The sequence below is a fragment of the Rhopalosiphum maidis genome, chromosome 2 (genome assembly GCF_003676215.2).
Source record: "Rhopalosiphum maidis isolate BTI-1 chromosome 2, ASM367621v3, whole genome shotgun sequence".
Lineage (NCBI taxonomy): Eukaryota > Metazoa > Arthropoda > Insecta > Hemiptera > Aphididae > Rhopalosiphum > Rhopalosiphum maidis.
The window spans coordinates 90,082,972-90,102,312 of record NC_040878.1 but is presented as its reverse complement, the minus strand read 5'-3'; the positions used below and the strand labels follow the sequence as shown (position 1 = coordinate 90,102,312).

Sequence of the window (19,341 nt, the reverse complement as noted above, 5' to 3'; positions counted from 1 at the left end):
TTTTTTAAGGTGTTCACCTAAATTAATTTTGGATAACAATAATGTAGTATTGTCGCAGAGGTGGTCAATTGGAAGTGGATGGGGCTAAGGGAGATTAGCTCCCTCCCCGCAATATATGTATAATGTTTTTAAAAAATAATATGAATAAAAATAAACTTCATTGAGATAAAAAATAATTGAACTGTCATTGGTGCAGCGTAATATAATTTAACAAAATTGCAGGATTATTATCCTTATTTTTAAAGAAGTTGTTCAAATGTGTTTAAATTTAATATTATTTTAGTACATAATAAATATGTAAATAATAATATTCATTAAGAATACTTACTATCTGAAAAATTTGATTGAATAATTTAGATAACCCTTTTTGGGGGCGGGGGGCTAAGAGACCAATATATTTTTTGTTCGATAAAAAATGTTTAGAATGTATTTGTTTAGTAAATCACTATAACGGATGTGTTACATTTGAATTCATTGTTAAATCATTAATTGCATTCAAAAAATTATCTTGAATGGAAAAAATGACTATTTTACCACAAATCCAAGTTTTTACATGGCGTGTTGATTATTTTTAAAATGCATCAATACAGATAAAGAATACATACTTTAATTTTGAATTTATTAAGATCATAGGTTATTTGTACATTTGCATTAAAATAAAATATTATTAATGATTTTTTTTTTTTTAAGTTACAGTAAAAGTTGTTTACACGCTTTAATTTTCTTACTGTACTTATATCTATATTCAAAGTGTGTCATAATACAATCTAACCTAACCTTAAAGAACTTAAATGGCTACTAAACAGGAATCTCACTTGATATTTTATAAAAATGTATATTTATAGTTATAGTTTTATAAGAGCACTAAATTCTAAAAATCGTATCGATTTCAAATTAATTTTATGAAAACCACTTATTATTTGTTATTATAGATACCTACTTATAATTAATAATTTGTTTATGCTAATAATATGTTTTTATTATTATTCAATTATCCATATTATTAAAACTTTTAAAATGGAAATAATAAATAAAAAATGAAAAATGAAATTACAAAGATATAAATTTATATAGTTATTTGCTATATTTAGATAATGTTACACTGTTCGTTTGTAAAATAATTCTGTTTCATCACCATAGAGTATTTCATCATCTCTGATACCATCCATATTTTGAAAAAAACATTTAGATATATTGGTATAAAAAATATCCTGAAAATGTATTATTATCTATCACTTTTAATTGATAATTTTACTTTAAAATTATTCAAAAACAAAAAATAAAATAATTTTGAGCAAATGCGTTTTGTTTATGTTGTGCGTGAGCCAGATAGAGGACAAAATAATGCGGAGGCATCTTCTTAAGTTTTAACCGATAACAAATTAATTATGGGACCTTGAACCCCATTTGTACGCAGCAATATTAAATTCTAACCAATTTTGTAATAAGAGATTAATTATAATAAAAAATATAGTGATTCTGCCTTAACGTTTTAATTGATTCAAGCTGAAAATTTGTTAAATTTAACTTTATATTATAATCTATTAGCTGTCATCGCCGTATATACTGTAATGATATAAATACTTAGCAGGTAATTAGTAAATATTAGAAGAAAAGAAATCCAAACTTAGAAAAAACATTGATGGTTTTATTTCAATTGACTATATTCAATTATTCAAAACTACTTTGAAAAAGTTGGATTAATTGATTTATTTTTATTATTTTTATTTTATGTAAAATATACGTTTTATTAAAGGCAGTTTTATTGAAATTGTATTTATTTTTTAAATTAAAGTTAAAGTCGTATCAATGAATAAAGACTGCAAATTATACCTAATAATTAGAACGATAATTTTAATTATACGACGTAGTAAAGTATTTTGTAAATTATACGTTATACGTTGGCGGGGGATGGCGGTGTCATTATAACTAATCACTCAATAGTTATTTAATATACTTTATATGTTTGCAATTTTTTCAGTTTAAAGGAAGACGCTGCTTGAGGTGTTGCGCTTATATATGTTTACTTTGTTGTGTTTAAAACTGATGTGAATTTATTTAAATAAACAATAATACTATATAATATATCAGTTTTGAATAAAAGTGTTTCGTGTCAAATTTTTTTTAAAGCTGTTTTTATATATCTAATATTAATTATAATTACATAATATAGATCCGATAACTGGAAGTTAAGTCATTGGACGGTCTAATTGATAATATTTAGGTATCGTCTATCGTTTGTTATTTATATATTGTCACATGACACGTAATAGTATACGAGTGATTATGATTCTATAATTATTTATTGTTCGGTTAAACGGTTGGCTCGTTATGTTACTATAATATCAACAGATTGCAAAGAGCAGCGATGATAATACACTTCTGTAATATTATAGTCGTGACCACCGATGAATGGATCAACGACTTTTCGTTTTAGACTTCATGCATTTCCACGTGATTATTATGACTATTCTATACCTATAGTGATTTAGGTCGTGTAAAACATGTCTTACGAAAACAAGTAGGTAATTTATTTTTGTCTTATACAATAAGTACCGACCGAATGGCATGCGTTGTAAAGTTAAAAATTAAAAAATTATGATATTATGAAATTCATATCTGCACTCCCTACAAATAATAATGACATGTTGTATATTCCCGTATTATAAATGTATATTAATATAATATTGTCATGTTTTCATAAATGTACAGAAATTACGTACATATTTTGTTTACACCATTGTCAGTTTGCTTAACAGTGAAAACGGTCGGTATTTGAAATATTTATTGTAATTCCTCGGAAATAAAATATTTGTTTATAATATGTGTGTATTGGGAGGCCAGGCACTACCCAAATCATGATTTTGCAATTGGAAAATGATATTAAAGACAGTAGTGAATTCCGCGAAGGAGACAAGAAAATATGTGAAAAAGGTAAGAAATGATTTTTTTTAAATTATATTATAATATTGTTTTCGATTTAAGGCATAATAAAAATGTATGATATACTTTCTTTTGTGACATTGTTTTTCTATATAAATTGAATATTTCATAAGTCAAATATGGGAAAATTATTTTCTACTTATCAAATTTCATCTCGTTTTTAATTGTAGTGTAGTCCTCTACTTATATAATTTAAGAAAAAAAACAGTTTAATTTAAAACAGAATTCTTTGCTGTATAGAAAGTTTTGACTTTTTGAGTAAACTTAGTCATTAAGTAGACTATTGTATTGGGCGTGTTAAAATTTTAAAATACTTAAATTGTTATTCAATGTTAAGTCATTTCACCTGTACAAAAAAGGATATTGAGTAAAGAATACGAATGGATCAACATGTACTTCTAAATATAGTTTATCTTATAAATTTAAATTAGTATTAATAATTTCAGTGGGTTGATCGCATTTTTGAAAAAAAGACATAGACCACACATAGTTTATAACTTTATAACAATATATACTGGAATACTATCAATAATTGTTAAATTAAATTAGCTGAATATATTTGTGTTGAATTATTCAAATAATTTTGATACTTTTATTGTGTATAGACAATTATTATTGGTGAAATAAATTTATTTATTAAGTATTTAGTACATAATATTGTCACAGATTTAAGAATATATGAAAAATGGAATATTTTAAAACAATAATAGACCAAATACAAAGAACATGAAAGAAAAAAGACATTTGAAATTTTTTGGTCATATTCAAAATGATTTTCTATAGAATTTGATATGTATTAATAGCATACAAAACAATAAACAAATTCAATCTCATTAAAACTGCGTTAAGGTACCAGCTTAATTCTGAATAAACGGTTAAGAAAATTTTTTTAATTTTGCTTTTAAATTTTAAAATGGTGTTGCAATTATTCATTTTTCTTATAAAAGGTACCCAGTACCCGCTGCATATTTTATTCGTCTAATATTCAAATATTGATAATATATAATAAATATACTTAATATTCGAAAATTTTATATTACTAACAAAGTATTTTAGACAATATTGGTATTAAGTTATTATAGAAAAAATAACTTATTATTGCATTTTATCAATATTCATAAATTTTGTGTATTTTAATAAAATTAAAATTGTCGATAATCAATAATAGATGTGCAAGCAGTAAAATAAAATACTGTTTACCGATTCGATCTATGTATTATTATTATGTTTTAATTACTTACTCATATAATTATACTATTAAACTAATGGTAATGACACTGGTATTTTTTGTTAGCTGCACACGAATTACGTCTCGAAATAAAAAATCCATTAAACGGGAACACAAATTGCGTCCGTACAGCAAATTATATTTTTATAAACATGTACACTAGTTATATCCCAATAATATTTAAGTATGACAACTTTAAAGAAGATTATAAAACATCTTTATTAATTAAATTTAAATAGCCATTATTTCTAAGGAAAGTTGCAAGTTTCCCATTTTTGAAACCAGATGATGTTGAGGATAGTTTTGCTGACGATATTGTATCAATTTTAATAATAAGTTGCTGTTGACAGTCCTATATTTGCATAAAACGGGAAGGAAAAAAATATTTTTACGTTAGAACGTAGTTTGTGTACGTATTGGTAAAATATAATGTGATGGGGACGCATTCTGCATGTAGTTATGACTAATAAATAAAATTAATATTATTCTATTCAATATTTTTATAATAAACACTGTACAGTGCGCATTAAGACGTATAGGTAAAATACAGCTACACACAAGTACAATGCAAACTTATTTAAAAAGTGTAGATTTAAAAATAGGGATTAAAATGATTTTTGGATAATATATATGTACCTATACCAACTTTAGCTAATTATAATTTATTATCATGTTTATTCATAAACCATGTCAGTTTGTATATACTCTATTATTTAAATATATTTACACAAAATAAAGCGTTTCAAATGTACATATTATGTATGGCTTGTTAACCACACGCATTTAAATAAACGTACCGTCAATTTATTATTTTGAAACATCTGCTAATAATTGGTAGAACAATGCTAAAAATTCCTAAAATTTTATAGCAATAATTCATTATTTACGATTATATGATATTCGATGTATTTAAGAATTAACTGTTTGGGATTAAGGCAATAGGTACCATGCATCAAATTATAATTTTATCAAATTGCTTAATTATACAATTTAATGAGGAATAAAAATTTAATACATACTTAACTGGATTTCAAGTTTATAACAAGACATTATATAGCGATGACAGGTTACCAAACCATTACCGAACAATGTTTCATGATTATGTACGCGTGACCCTGTAATCACCTAATTATATGAACAACAAAAACAAAAAACTAAGCTAAGATTCTTACAAGATAATTGATTTGCTATGACGTGTGCCTAATATTAACTAGATATTATGTTTGCAAACTAGTTAAATGTTTACATATAATATATAACACATCGTGTGGACTCTTCCAGAACCATACTCGTCTTAGTAAAACCAAGTAAAAACCATTTTAGTTTCATGATCAATTATCAATATAAGCATATAATAATATTATTTAAATTGATATTTAAGCTGTTTTAATGGTTGTAGGAACAAAAGATGATATCGATAAAATTGAGCCTACTCCGGCGGATTTCGAAACAGCCATTAGCCATACAGGTAAGATCTATATTAAATCATTTATTAATGAAGATTACTAAAAATGTTAAGTTTATTAATGTTTTTAATTTTTAGTAACATTTTTAATTTGAATTTATTCAACCATTACTATCGATCCTTTATAGAAGATAATATCATTACATTTTTAAATTTTTGAATGGTACAATAGTTAATGATATTACTTATTAATAATCTAATATAATTAATTTCTCGGAATTTCGTATGTTACTATATATATTTAAAAACGAACAAATGGTTAATTAATTATAATTGTTTAACATTTAAATAAGAATATTAGTGAAGGGCAAAGTGTTAATGTGAACCAAGATAAGAAATGTTATAAAAGTAATTGTTATTATACTTTATATAATATGTAAAAGGATAATAGTCAAATGAATATTTTTTAATAAATTAACTTAACGATCCTTAACAAAATAGGGAAAATTATTGAAAAACAATAACCTATTTGTAAATCCATAGTACATTAACGTAAAAGTATTATTTTTCAATATTTATATTGAAAAATTTCAAAACCGTGAATTCTAATAAACATTAGTCTTAAGAAATAGTTTTAAAAAAACACCTCACTGAACTAATTACTTAAATCAGAATTATTTAGTAGAGTATGGCTCCTTTTCGCCAAAAAACTGGTTTCCTGATTTACGCCAATAACGAAAAAGATACGATTTTCATTTTCACCAAAATGTATTTTTGTAAAAGACGTTTCCGAGTTCTGAAACAAATTATTTGGAAACCATGTACAAACGTAACAATCATAACGTGTGTATACACTAAAATAAAAAAAAAATTTAATCATTTTATAATTGCATAATATCATACATCCGTTAAATTTAAATATTTTAAAATGTCATAAAAATTATAGTACAAGTAATAATATCTACCTAATAAAAAAAAGTTAAATAATACAATTAAATTATAGTTTTTCAAAAAATACATATAAATAATCATAAATTTAAACGAATTGAATTAGGCACTAAAAAAGCTTATTATCTAAATCTCACCTAATATTATTTTTCTATTTTACAAATATTTTGGTGGATGTGATGCATTTTTTATTTTCGTTATCAATGATTAATGATTATAATTGTAGTGTATACCAGGGGTCGGCAACTTGCGGACCGCGGAAGGCAAAACTCTGGACCCTGTCAACACATTGTACTTACTTCATTATGTAAAAAGATTTGAAAAAGATTTTTTTCACTGGACCTCATTGATTTATTATTTTAATCTTTAGGACTCCAATAGAAATTACTGGCCGACCCCTGATGTATACAGTCTTCATGATAATTTATAAATTGGAAAACACTATTCCGTGTTATGTTACTACATGGGTACATTAACTAAAAATTAAATTCATCAATACCAAGATTTTTTTTTAATGAATACGTTCTCTGACAGAATTGGAAATCGTAGCTTTTTTAGTTTTTAGCGGAAAAATGCTGTGGTGGAAACATCCATCCGTTTAATATGTATAATTTTAAAGTACCTAGCCAAGTAATTACTATTATTGTTGTTTTGTATCGATACATGAATTTTAGGTTATGGTATTTACAATAAAAGAATGCTCGTTTTGTACATACCTTTAACGCTGACTTCGTTATTCTGTACCACTTCACCGTCGTTTATATTGCCAGCGGTAAGATGTTACTTCGATTTGTCACCTCTGGAAGAAGGCTCGCTGTTCGGAGCTGTTTACGTAGGTCAGTTATCAAATATTAGCACCGTAATATTACTTAATATACAGTATTTATGTGAAACATTGTTGTGATGATGATTTGTAGTTATACTCATTATACTGATACTGTTTACGTATTGTTGACATTGTAGTGATTTTTTTTTACAGGTATGGTTTCGAGTGCTTTTGTGTGGGGTTTTCTCATCGATACGCTAGGAAGACAAAAATTGTTATTCTATGGCATACTGTTGAGTGGAATTATGGAGTTTCTATCGGGACTTGTTCAAAGATTTTGGGTGTTGGTCGTTCTCAAATTCTTCTGCGGAGTCGCGTGAGTACACATTCATTCATATTCACTCTTTTGAACAGATGAGGTATATGAATTTAACACACCACACATTATACCAGAAGGGATGGGCAACTCAAACTTCTAAAAATTTTATATTTTTAAAATTTCAAGTATCACGTCCTGCATTGAATTTTGAGTGACTTTTTTCTCACATTGTGGATCGAGTAAAAAAAGGGTACGTGAGCTGCCACGGCAGTTGTCACTTGCCCATCCCTACACTCAACCATAATATCAAATCAAATGTAGTGAAGTAAATAGAGAAGCTTAGAGGATAACTCCATTAAATTAATAATGATTCCTAATTAAGTTTCCCGTATAAGTATAACAAATCATCAGTCTCTCTCAAGCGAAATCTTGGCTAAACTATTGATTAAATGCATCACATTATTTTTTCAGAACATGTGGTCCGTATTCTCTCGCATTTACTTTTTTGTCTGAGTTCTATGATAAAGAACATCGAGATAAAATCGTATTGTACGCAGGAGGATTTTCGTCCTTTGCTTTTGTTTTGCAGCCTCGTACGTGTTTTTTTTTTATTTGATTATTTTTCATTGTAACAATATTTTTATAATAAGTAATTATTATTTGTACAGTTGTGGCTTATTTCTTGATTCCATTGGATATAAATTATCAATATTTTAATGGATATCTAATTATTGATAACTGGAGAATATTCCTGATGACTTGTTCAGTCATGGTATTTCTAGCAGCATTTTTAGTTTATACCATGGATGAAAGTCCAAAGTTCCTAATGGCCGTCGGTCGCCATAAAGAAGCTCTAAATGTATTTCGTAAAATATATTCACAAAATACAGGCAATCCTCCGGAATCGTATCCCGTAAGTATTCAATATACATGTAAATATAAAAATATTAATAAATTAATTTGAATTTTATCGAATTACTGAAATATATAAATCAAATATTATTTAGATTAGCGTTTTAAGATCAGAATTACCAGAAGAACAATCTTTAAAATCTATGCCATCGATAACTGTTTCAAAGTTTATAAGAAAAGGGTGGATCCAAATAAAACCTTTTTTTTTGCAACCGTATTTAACCCCATCATCATTGACATTCTTGTTGTTATTCATGACAATGTTAACGTAAGTTTGAAATGTTTAGTTAATAAAAATTTGGATAAAATTAATTATTAAACACCATCAATACTATTTTGTCAAACAATCCGTATAATTACTTTTATAGTAAGACAGAGGTGATTTTTCATTTTTAAAAGCTCTTCTCATTCCCAATAATTATTTTTCTGCGGGTACAATTATAATTTATGTATATTATTATATTGATTTTCGATAAATATTTTAGTACTTTATTTAGACCCGAGTTCTCGGAATAGTAATATAATTTAAAGTTTTGGTTGTTAGATGAATTTTTTTATATTTATAAATATTGCTTACCAACGTATCGATTAAATACACTACACAGATTGAACACCTTTCGATTAAGACTGCCGAATATGTACGCAACAATTATTGCAGCTAAAAGTGATCACTCGTTTTCAGTATGTGAATCCAGGACTTCAACTAATGTTACTTACACTGCAGATTGTAGAGGAGTAAGTAACTACTACAGCTGTACACATAATTTGTTTTATTTTTTATTAACTTATTATTAAATACAAAAAAAAAATTGAATATTTTAGACACTTGCTTTAGTTGATCCAGAAATCTACATCAAATCTATGATTGTTGGATCAGCAGTTTTTAGTATGTTTTGGGTCGCCATATACATTACAAAATACATAGATAAAAATTACTTATATAGTAAGTGTATATTATATATTATTATTATACAGGATTAAAATAAATGTAATCTAAATATTGAATAAGATCATAAGAAATAAATTTATATAAGATTCTATACCTATAAATTATTATAATCACTAAATTATCGATGTTCAAGGAGTTATTTTTAACAATAATAATAATTATAATTTATCACTTTATAATAACATGTAAATTATGTTCCTATTTAATAATGCATGTGGCAAGTATGAATAAAATAATTAAAATATAAATGTATGGCTCGACTAATATATCAATTTGGTTTTCAGTAATGTTTTCAGTGATGGGCGGACTTGGTATTTCAATATTTCCGTGGACAAATGGAATTGTCACCTTAACCTTTTCAGCTATTTACGTAGCCATAATGAACATCAATACGACTCTAGTAATTAGTATTATGGCTTCGGCTGTCCCTACCACACTAAGGTAAGCGTTAAACCAAATAATTTAATTCATACATTGTAAAATAAAAATTAACTAAACAATCTAGTAGGTATTTAAGTTCAGTATACTTACGTTCACTATAATCGGTTTTATGATTACAACAATTATTTTTGCAAATAATGTAATAATTTCTTTGTACACGCCATGAGATTATTAAACTTAAACATTATAAACGAAAAAATTAATACGTCCAGCATTTAAATGTTATTTATTCTATCTTACCTATAACATATTATTATTGAATTATTATCATGTTAAAACTTATATATGTTATCAAATTTTAAATTGTTCTTTGTTTAAATTGTTGTATGGCTTCACCCGTTAATGTATTATATATATATATATAAATGTTATCAAACATAATCAAAGAAATTTTGTTTATCACGAGACGATGTCGGTGTAGTATTAGACATTGCAGACTAATAGGTATCTACTCAAATTGTATGCAAAAAAAAATTTAAATAATAAAATTAGTTTTAAAATCACTTATGAATAATAATGATTTGATTTTTTTCTAATAGAATAATTAAAAAAAAAAATTGATTACATAAAAACTATTTTTGTAAAAAAGACAAAAAACCCACTAAATATATTGTTAATAATCAATCACAATAACTCATAAGTACAATATTAATGTAAATAAATATAAGTATACTAGATTAAAAACACAATTTATTAAAAGAAAATCTAAAAAACATTTTTCCCAAATTAATTAATATACTAAAAAAATAAGAAACGATTTAAAATTAAAATAATGCATATTTTTAAAGCTTTGTCATATCGTAATTTTTTAGGGAATAAATGTATCCGTATTTGAAGTTAGTTAAAACACAATATTCCCAGCTCTCTATAAATATAATAAATATGATAATAATATATACGTCCTAATATGCGTGTTTGGTAAACTGTAAAAAATAATAATATGATATTCAGTTATATGATCTGGGTAAATAGATGAAGACTTCATTACACTATTGCTTAAAAAAAGCCAATAGATCACTAGAATAGAGGCTGATTAATATTGATTTTATAAAATGTATATAATTATATTATAATAATAAAGTTTTTACAAAGCTATTATATTATTTACATTATTATCTATATTATTATATATTTAATAATTATCAGCTATATTTTTTTTTAGAGGTATGGCGGTAAACATGGTCATTATGTTTGGTAGAATTGGAGTTGTTTTCGGAAATTTAATTATACCTGTATTAGATAAGATCAGTTGCGAGTTGCCATTCATGACATTGGCGATGTTTAATTTTTGTAAGTAAACAAATAATATATTTTATTCTAACTGTGGACAATATCATATCAAATGTATAAAAATAATTTTTATTTAATTTTTCAGCGGGCTTGGTTGTTATACTTATATTAATGAGGTTAAAAAAAGGAAAACCAAAAACACTGTCAACTCCCTAATATATAAATATATATATATATATATATATATATATATATATATATATATATATATATTTCACCCTTCCTGTTTTGGAATGCAAAAATTCAAAGCAACACTTTTAACAAAAATTAATTATTAAGAAATCAGATGACGCTGATTTTTTTAATTTTTATACTTGTTTATGTATTATTTTAGTTTTTAATTTTCAAATTTGATTTGATTACAATTTATTTTACAACAATGATTTTATGTATATTGTATATAGAATAATATAACAAAGATGGGTATTAATTAGTTGAGTTAATTTTTATTTAACTTTTTAATATAGAAAAATTGTCTATTGTAATTACATTCCTTAATAAAAATAACTACTATAATTTGTAATACCTAGTTTTATTTCTAAAATTGAATAATAGTTAAATATTGATGTGGTTTTTAAGAAACTCTGTAGTCTGTATTACCTATTTATTTACAATGAATAATGTGCTGTATTTTCAATAATTTAAATTTATAACTAAAATTTTTATTTTTAGCTACCTAATTTACTGTTATCAAAACAGTCCAAATTAATTATCATTTTCCAAAATAATTTTTAAATAGGTATGTTTTGTATGATAATCAACATTATGACATTATGTGAATAGAATACCTATAAATACACACATTCTTCTAGAAATTAATGTATTATTGTTCAATCGAATAATATGAGAACATTTTACCCTAATACGTCGATTGATTATACGTTTTGAATAAATAAATAATAAATTTACTTACTTATTTCATTAAAAAATAAACTAATAATATATATTTTGATCTATATGTATACCTACGTTAAATATTTAGAATAGTGTGAACTTTGAATAACAAACGACATAATATTCCATATTGTTTATAACAATTTATAAACATTACCTGAAATTTATAACTCATCATTACTATATTTTACTAATTTTTATTAGTATTAATTTTTAAATTATTATTATATTTTTTGGTAAAATTATATATTACAAACTATATTTTTACATAATTTTTTATTTTTATTTATTTAATTGCGGTAGACCGTATACTACATAAAAGTTTCATGTCCACATTGTGGTTATTTTTAGTTGACGTAAAATCATTACCAATTTATTTTTTATATCAACTAAAATGTCATTCATATCCAGTTTTTTACGATTACAAAGCAAGGGGAAAAATATCATATAATTAGTAAAAAAAATTTTGACTTTCACCAACGTTGGTTGTTTATCCTAAGATTTATCAAATCTTGTTTGTAAGCTACAAAAACTATTCGTGGTTAGATCAAAATATTTTGTATATCCTAGGTTTTACTAGTACTAGCTTTTACCGTACATATATAAATATATAGAGAAAAATTTTTGATTATTTATTTACTTTAAAAAAAAAAATGTTTATATTTTAATTTTTTAATCACTCTTCATTATGAATCTCAAATGTTATATTCAATAATGTTTAGATATCCTGTAAAATAGTATCTTATTAATAGGAAAAAAATACGTAAAAATTATTCATCTAAAATTGGAATACTATAATTGTATTCATGAAAAAGTGTACAAATTGATTTAAGTAGAATGTAGATACTTATCAAATGCACAAGTAAAAATATTGAAATATAGAAATTAACACATTGAAGATTTATATAAATTATCTATTCAACTATAAATTGTAGAGGTAATAAATATCTTATTTACGTAAGAATTCATCTATCCTATTGTGCCACTATATTGAAGTGTCTCTTTTAAAAATACAACATCAATAGTTTTTATCTAACTACTATTATCTAATATCCATATAATATAACATGAACCATCATTGGATTTTACTATGAAACTTATATATCTACGATATGATAAATTAAAAGATTAATTCTTTAGGAATATATTAATTATTACATTCAAATTTTAATGCAAGTGAAATAGCATAAAAACACACACATATATATATATTTCAGATAATGCTAATTAAAAGAATTAAAAATAGCTAATATTAAAATTTTAAATTAGGAAAATAAATAATGGATTTTTTTATTTTTCTAAAAAATGTAGTTATATGAATATAATATATATAATGTAACGGTGATGTAAAAAGTAGCAAGTGAACTTTAAATTTAAAATTTATCACTTTTTGTTCAACATTGAATATAATATATAAAAAAGTCAATAAGTAAAAGAAAAAATATGTGGTTACCTATATTAAACTAAAATTATAAAATGTCGATTCCGTGAGTTTTAGCATAACAACAACAATAACAATTAATATATCATTATTGGAATAAATTGTGAATGTTTGTATAATATAGGTATAGTAAAAAACACTGTATCCTTCGAAACTCCTTCGAAGGTGTAGTGCCAAGAAAGGATTGACTTTAATATGACCTTCTTATTGTTTTTTGACAAGTTTAATTGCTGTTGGTCAGATTAGATTCTGATGTTTTCACAAAGATTTAAATTCCACCCAAGAGACGGAATACCAAATGTAGTGTTGAATGTTTTTGAATATTATAGTCAGATAATGTACGATTATCATCATATAATCGTTGTCCACCAAAAAGAAGTTGCTGGAAGTTTATTGGGATTCCTTCTTTTTCGTGAATTTTAATTTTCACATTTTCAATAGTATCTGACTGTTGTACTATTAAAGTGATGGTTTTGCCATTTAATGTTATTACAAAAATTTCCATCTTGAGACTGAAAACGAAATCATTACAGATTTAATATTAGTATATATTATTATATATTGGTATAATAAAACTCATAATGCATAACTGTATAAGATTCATATGACCTATTTCTTATGATTTTTGTTAAGCATTGAAATTTTAATCCAAATAATAACGTAAAATTTGAACTTTTTTTGAATTTTAATTAACTTCAAGTGGAAAAAATAACACTTTGAAACGACATATAATACAGGTACCTACTGAAAATATTATAATTATTAATACTATATTTTCAAGTTAACAACATTATAAGTAAGTAGATACGAACAACAAACTGCAGATAGCAAATATGACTAGATGATAGTCAAAACCTGTATAATTAAAAGGCACATAAAATTAATTAAGAACACTTCTCCATTAGCAGAGACCCTTTTTTTTTAAAAAAAAAATCCTTATTTTTCAATGTTTTAAAAACATTTGGCCAAATTATTAATTTGTGAGTTATAACAATTTAAAAATTTGAGTATTTCACAGTTTTTTCGTAATTTACTTAAATAAGTTTCTGTGATTGTATTATTGAAACACGTTTTTCGTTAGTTTGGCGTGCTCTTTTAATTTTCCAATTTAAAAAAATGGTTTTATGATATAATTTCTTACCTGTCGCGAACAATAACTCTAAATTCGCTTTGCGATGAACCGAAGATGAAAGAAATCAAAGCTTCAGGAATGTATAGAGGAAAATATAAATCATATACTTGAGAATAAATGTACTTTCTTTTTAGTCAAAGTCAGTGACAATGGCGTAGAGACAATTTGAACGGCATATAAACCAAGTATGACCTTTTGGATACCGTAAGCCTGTGTTGGCTACGAACGATACATGTACGAGAGCACGTCGGAAGACTGTCCACGATGAGCTGTGTGGAAGGGCGGTTTATGCTACTTTTTTAAATGTCTTATCGTCTCTAATGTATCATAGTTAATTAAAAACAATTTTATAATTGTTATTATGATTAAAGATCATTTTAATGTATATATTACATAATTAATTATATCGTTGTATTTTGTACATTTGTTAATGGGTATTTGTTTTATAATGATTTATTTTCAATAATATAACTTAATATGCAATTAGATTGTTTGTTGTAATATTTAAAATATAATAATGTAATTATTTAAATATATATATATGGTATATTAATATCATGATAAAATTTAAAATAAATATATTTTGCAAAACTGTACGAATGTGAAACGTCAAATCACATAATGTAGGGTACCGAGCAGGGTCGGACTGGCGTCAAAAGGCCCAGTCTACAATCTGATCAAGGGGCCCTTAAGTTATACTAAAAATTTTTTTGGATCTAAGCAAATGCAATCACTAAGTAATTTTGAATTACTTATAAGTCGTTTATCTAAGCTATTTGCACAAATATCAAGTAGATATATAATTAAAAGTTTCAATTTTAAACCTATCAGTTAATGAAATATTTGGCCGTTCATCTGTTGCGAACGAATCCTAGACTCAAATTGGTAAACAGTGCATTAAATTATATTATTTTCAATATCATAATATATATTCATAATAAAAACACCTGTCTACTTAACCTTATCGAGACCTAATATTAATTTACTTTATGAATATAAAATTAATAAGAAACCTTAAAAAATGTTTAAATACAGTTATTAAAACAATAACAATATATTTAAATTTAAAATATGAAAATTAAGTCTGTGGGCTCAACTAGCCAGGGGCCCAGTCCGCAATTGTGGACCTGCGGTCCGGGCCAGTCCGACCCTGGTACCGAGTGATTGAAAGTTAATAAAAAACGAGGAACAAAAGACACTGAAACTGATAAGTCAATATGTTTGACTTTCTGAATTTCTATTATGGAGATAAATAACACAAAACACAATAGGCAACCGTGTTCAACAAAATATTGTATTAGGTCATAGAGTAATATAGAGACGCCGTTCTCTATCAAGACTGTGTAAAAGAACTGAAGCACAAATTGCCTCCCAGCAGTGTGATCATTTTAATGATATAACTTATAGTACAGAGGTAAATGTGTTGCAATATGGCCATAATATACATTATTATTATTGCTGGGTATGTTGTACACAAATTAACTTCTGTTCTTAGATGTGAACCATGCTTAGCAGCTTCATGCTCTGTAAATAAAGAAGATTTCTTAAATTCTTTGATTACATTAAAATAAAAAGGTGGGTTGAGCTATCCTAGTGATGATGTCATCATAATATGTTTTCATACTGAAAAAATTTTAAAATCTTATGATTATCAAAATAAAGCTATTAATAAATAATTTATCCAGTCAAAGGTTCTTAGTCATTTTATAAATAACTCCAGTATATTTGAATCACTTAAATATCATGGTACTGAAAGCAATAGTCCATTATCTGACCATGTTGTACTATTAATTAAATCTATTACTATAACATATATAAATCTCAAAATTAAATTTAATTTAAAAAGTCATAATGAAACCCCATTGCTTCGAATGTGGTATAACAAACTGACACATTTTAAGGGTCAACGATTTAGTTATTTACATTACATATTATATATTTTAAATTATACATTTTATTTGTATTTAATAAGTGCCTAGTATACCTAATTCTAAATTGTTTAACATTTTTTGTTATTTTGAATATGTTATGTTGTTAGTAATAAACAGAAAAATAAAATTTGAAAGGATAAACAACTGATGTATTTATTTATGTTTAAAATATTCACCATTAATAGCAGTGGTGAATTTTCCAGGCATCATAAGCATATCTTAATTCGTGCTTAGGAATAAAAACGATTTCAATCAAAATACTAAAATTATTTTTAAATCAATCTATTATAAATGAATTGACTATTGCCATTGAATGAACATTACTTACTTAAATAAATTCATATGATACAATAATGTACGAGTATCTAACCATCTTGGAATGCATTTACTACGATGCAATAAGTTATGATTTTAAAAGTGGTCATACTGTTGGGAGGCAATTTGTGCTTCTACCAGATTATATTATGCCGTCTCTATATTATTCTATGTATTAGGTACATACAGGTTTATTCTGCCATCAGATAACACCACCGTTAAAAAATAATTTACTACAAATAATATTCATTTTCAATTTTAAATTATACAATGAAAAATTGAAACATGATATTTTGATTTTTTTTTTTTTTGCTGTTGTTTGGTAGTATACCATAACATTAAATTAGGTATTTAAATTGTTATTTGTATTAATACCTTATTAATGAAAATCATCTAGATTAAAATACACATAAATAGTAAATACGGTATCGACCAAGAAGCCAATAAGTAGTTATAAAGTTAATTATTAAAATATCCGAAATAGACTAAATTTACTTTAAGCTTAACTACCTACTTTACATTACTACATAAGTAAATGGTATTTTTAAAATACGATGGATAAATTGCAGTTCAAATGTAAAAATAAAAATGTCTGTGTCACTATGTCACTTAGCATTTATATACATTAACTGTTTTTATGATAAGTACATCCAATGTGAATATAAAAACCCTAAGTACCTAAAATACATAACAAATTAACAAACCTGGGTTAACGCATACATTATATTATATAAACTAATATACTATACTGAGTAGACAACGATCGTCAATCGAAATAATACAAGCAAAAATCCATCTAGACACTAGAGACAAAGGAAACTTAAACGACTTTGATCGAATGTCTACACAACTTATAGTTGTACACTTGTACAACACTGAACACACCAATGGCAGTGGCCCTGGCGTACATGATTGATGGTCGCATGTGTTTCGTATGGTATCGTGAAAAATAACCACGGAAAAAATAACCCCATATGAGATTTTGCAAAATTAAAAAAAGATAGAGGCAATTTAAAAATTTTTAAAGTACTTATAATTATTATTTACTTACAATTTCTCCCTGTATATGATGATTTTTTTTTCAATCTGCTTTTATTAAACTATATGTGAAAACTGAAAGTTAAAGATAAGGTTCGTTACACACATTTTAATTTTTATAAAGAATAAAGTGTTAAAATATTTTAGGAAATAATAATAATTTATAAGATAAAAATTTTACAATTGTTATACCAAGTTCTTTATGTCATAATATAGGTAATAGTAATACACCCGGCAATTAAAACGTCTTACAATACTAAATAATATTTTACATTTATATATATTTTTATGATCAGAATAAAAATAATAATGATAACATTTAAAAAGTATTATTATATTAGATATAAAATCCTTTAACATGTTCTTGGTTGTGTAAAGGCGTATTTATAAATTATAGTTAAAAATATAGGGTAATAATAACTTTGTTAACTTTATATATTATACTACCTATTATAGTTTATAAATACAAATAATTGTAATATTATTATTCAATAATGTAAGAATTTCAAAAACAAAAAAAGTTTCGATTTATAATTAGTTTTCATATTACCTTATAATATGTATCAACATAGATATTAATTTTATAATTTATTTTGCTATTTACACGTTTTATAACATGTTCTAATAAATATATTATACCCGATGTTTGATTTGGAATAAAATTTAATGATTTATATTATAGGTGTAAAATGTGAATAAACAAACGCCGGAATAAGTTATATATTATAAATTACAATATTATATATTTATAAATTCTGTAATATATTATATACCTAACATGTATATTGTAGTATTATATAATAACAGTATAATGTTGTAAGGATTCAGTCATTAAAAAAAAATATTACAATTTAAAATATACCTACCTACTTCTATATAGGATTATAATACTAATAAAAAGCATTAATATCCATATAAGATGGTACTAAACGATTAAATATTAATTTAAGTTGTTGTAAACATATAATTATTATCATATTTAATGTTTAAAATACAAAATGTATAAAAGAAAACTATACAATAGGTATGCTTAAAAATGATTATGAATGAATATAAAACACAAGCTTTTTATTAAATTTAGAGTAAAATAATATCTCAGAGGTACCTGAGGTACCTATTATCAGTATTATCTATAGTCTATACTATGTACCATACCTATATGGTTATATATTATTATATTAACAAAAATGTACCTATAATGATAAAATTCAAATTAACAAAAATTTTAGAAATGTTATATAATAGATTCCTAACAGCTAGCTTTAATATGATTGTTCCAACGCACAGAAATTGCATCTACAGCCCTACGGGTTTTTGTAGTATTTAATAACTTTTAATACTTAATTATAAAAAAAAAATAAGTATATTGTCTATCTTGTCATTATAATA

At 24.8% G+C, this 19,341-nt stretch overlaps 2 protein-coding genes across 3 annotated transcripts; one reads left to right on the top strand and one right to left on the bottom strand.

Moving 5' to 3' along the window:
* Positions 1-2,011: 2,011 nt before the first annotated feature.
* LOC113552771 (organic cation/carnitine transporter 7-like) lies at positions 2,012-11,357 on the top strand. Of its 2 annotated transcripts, none has more exons than XM_026955690.1 (14): positions 2,012-2,224; positions 2,397-2,521; positions 2,840-2,934; positions 5,571-5,639; positions 7,199-7,360; positions 7,504-7,666; positions 8,081-8,202; positions 8,278-8,522; positions 8,617-8,789; positions 9,127-9,256; positions 9,344-9,464; positions 9,755-9,911; positions 11,074-11,201; positions 11,287-11,357. In XM_026955690.1, the coding sequence occupies exons 2-14, from the start codon at positions 2,505-2,507 to the stop codon at positions 11,355-11,357; spliced, it is 1,653 nt and encodes a 550-aa protein (XP_026811491.1). In that variant the 5' UTR covers positions 2,012-2,224; positions 2,397-2,504. The 2 variants fall into 2 exon arrangements, with proteins under 2 accessions (XP_026811491.1, XP_026811490.1); XM_026955689.1 differs by having other exon boundaries at positions 2,353-2,521.
* A 2,345-nt stretch (positions 11,358-13,702) lies between these two features.
* On the bottom strand, positions 13,703-14,041 carry LOC113550995 (ubiquitin-like). The gene has a single exon (XM_026952979.1). It carries the CDS (start codon positions 14,039-14,041, stop codon positions 13,805-13,807), a length of 237 nt encoding a protein of 78 aa, XP_026808780.1. The 3' UTR covers positions 13,703-13,804.
* Positions 14,042-19,341: the final 5,300 nt, after the last annotated feature.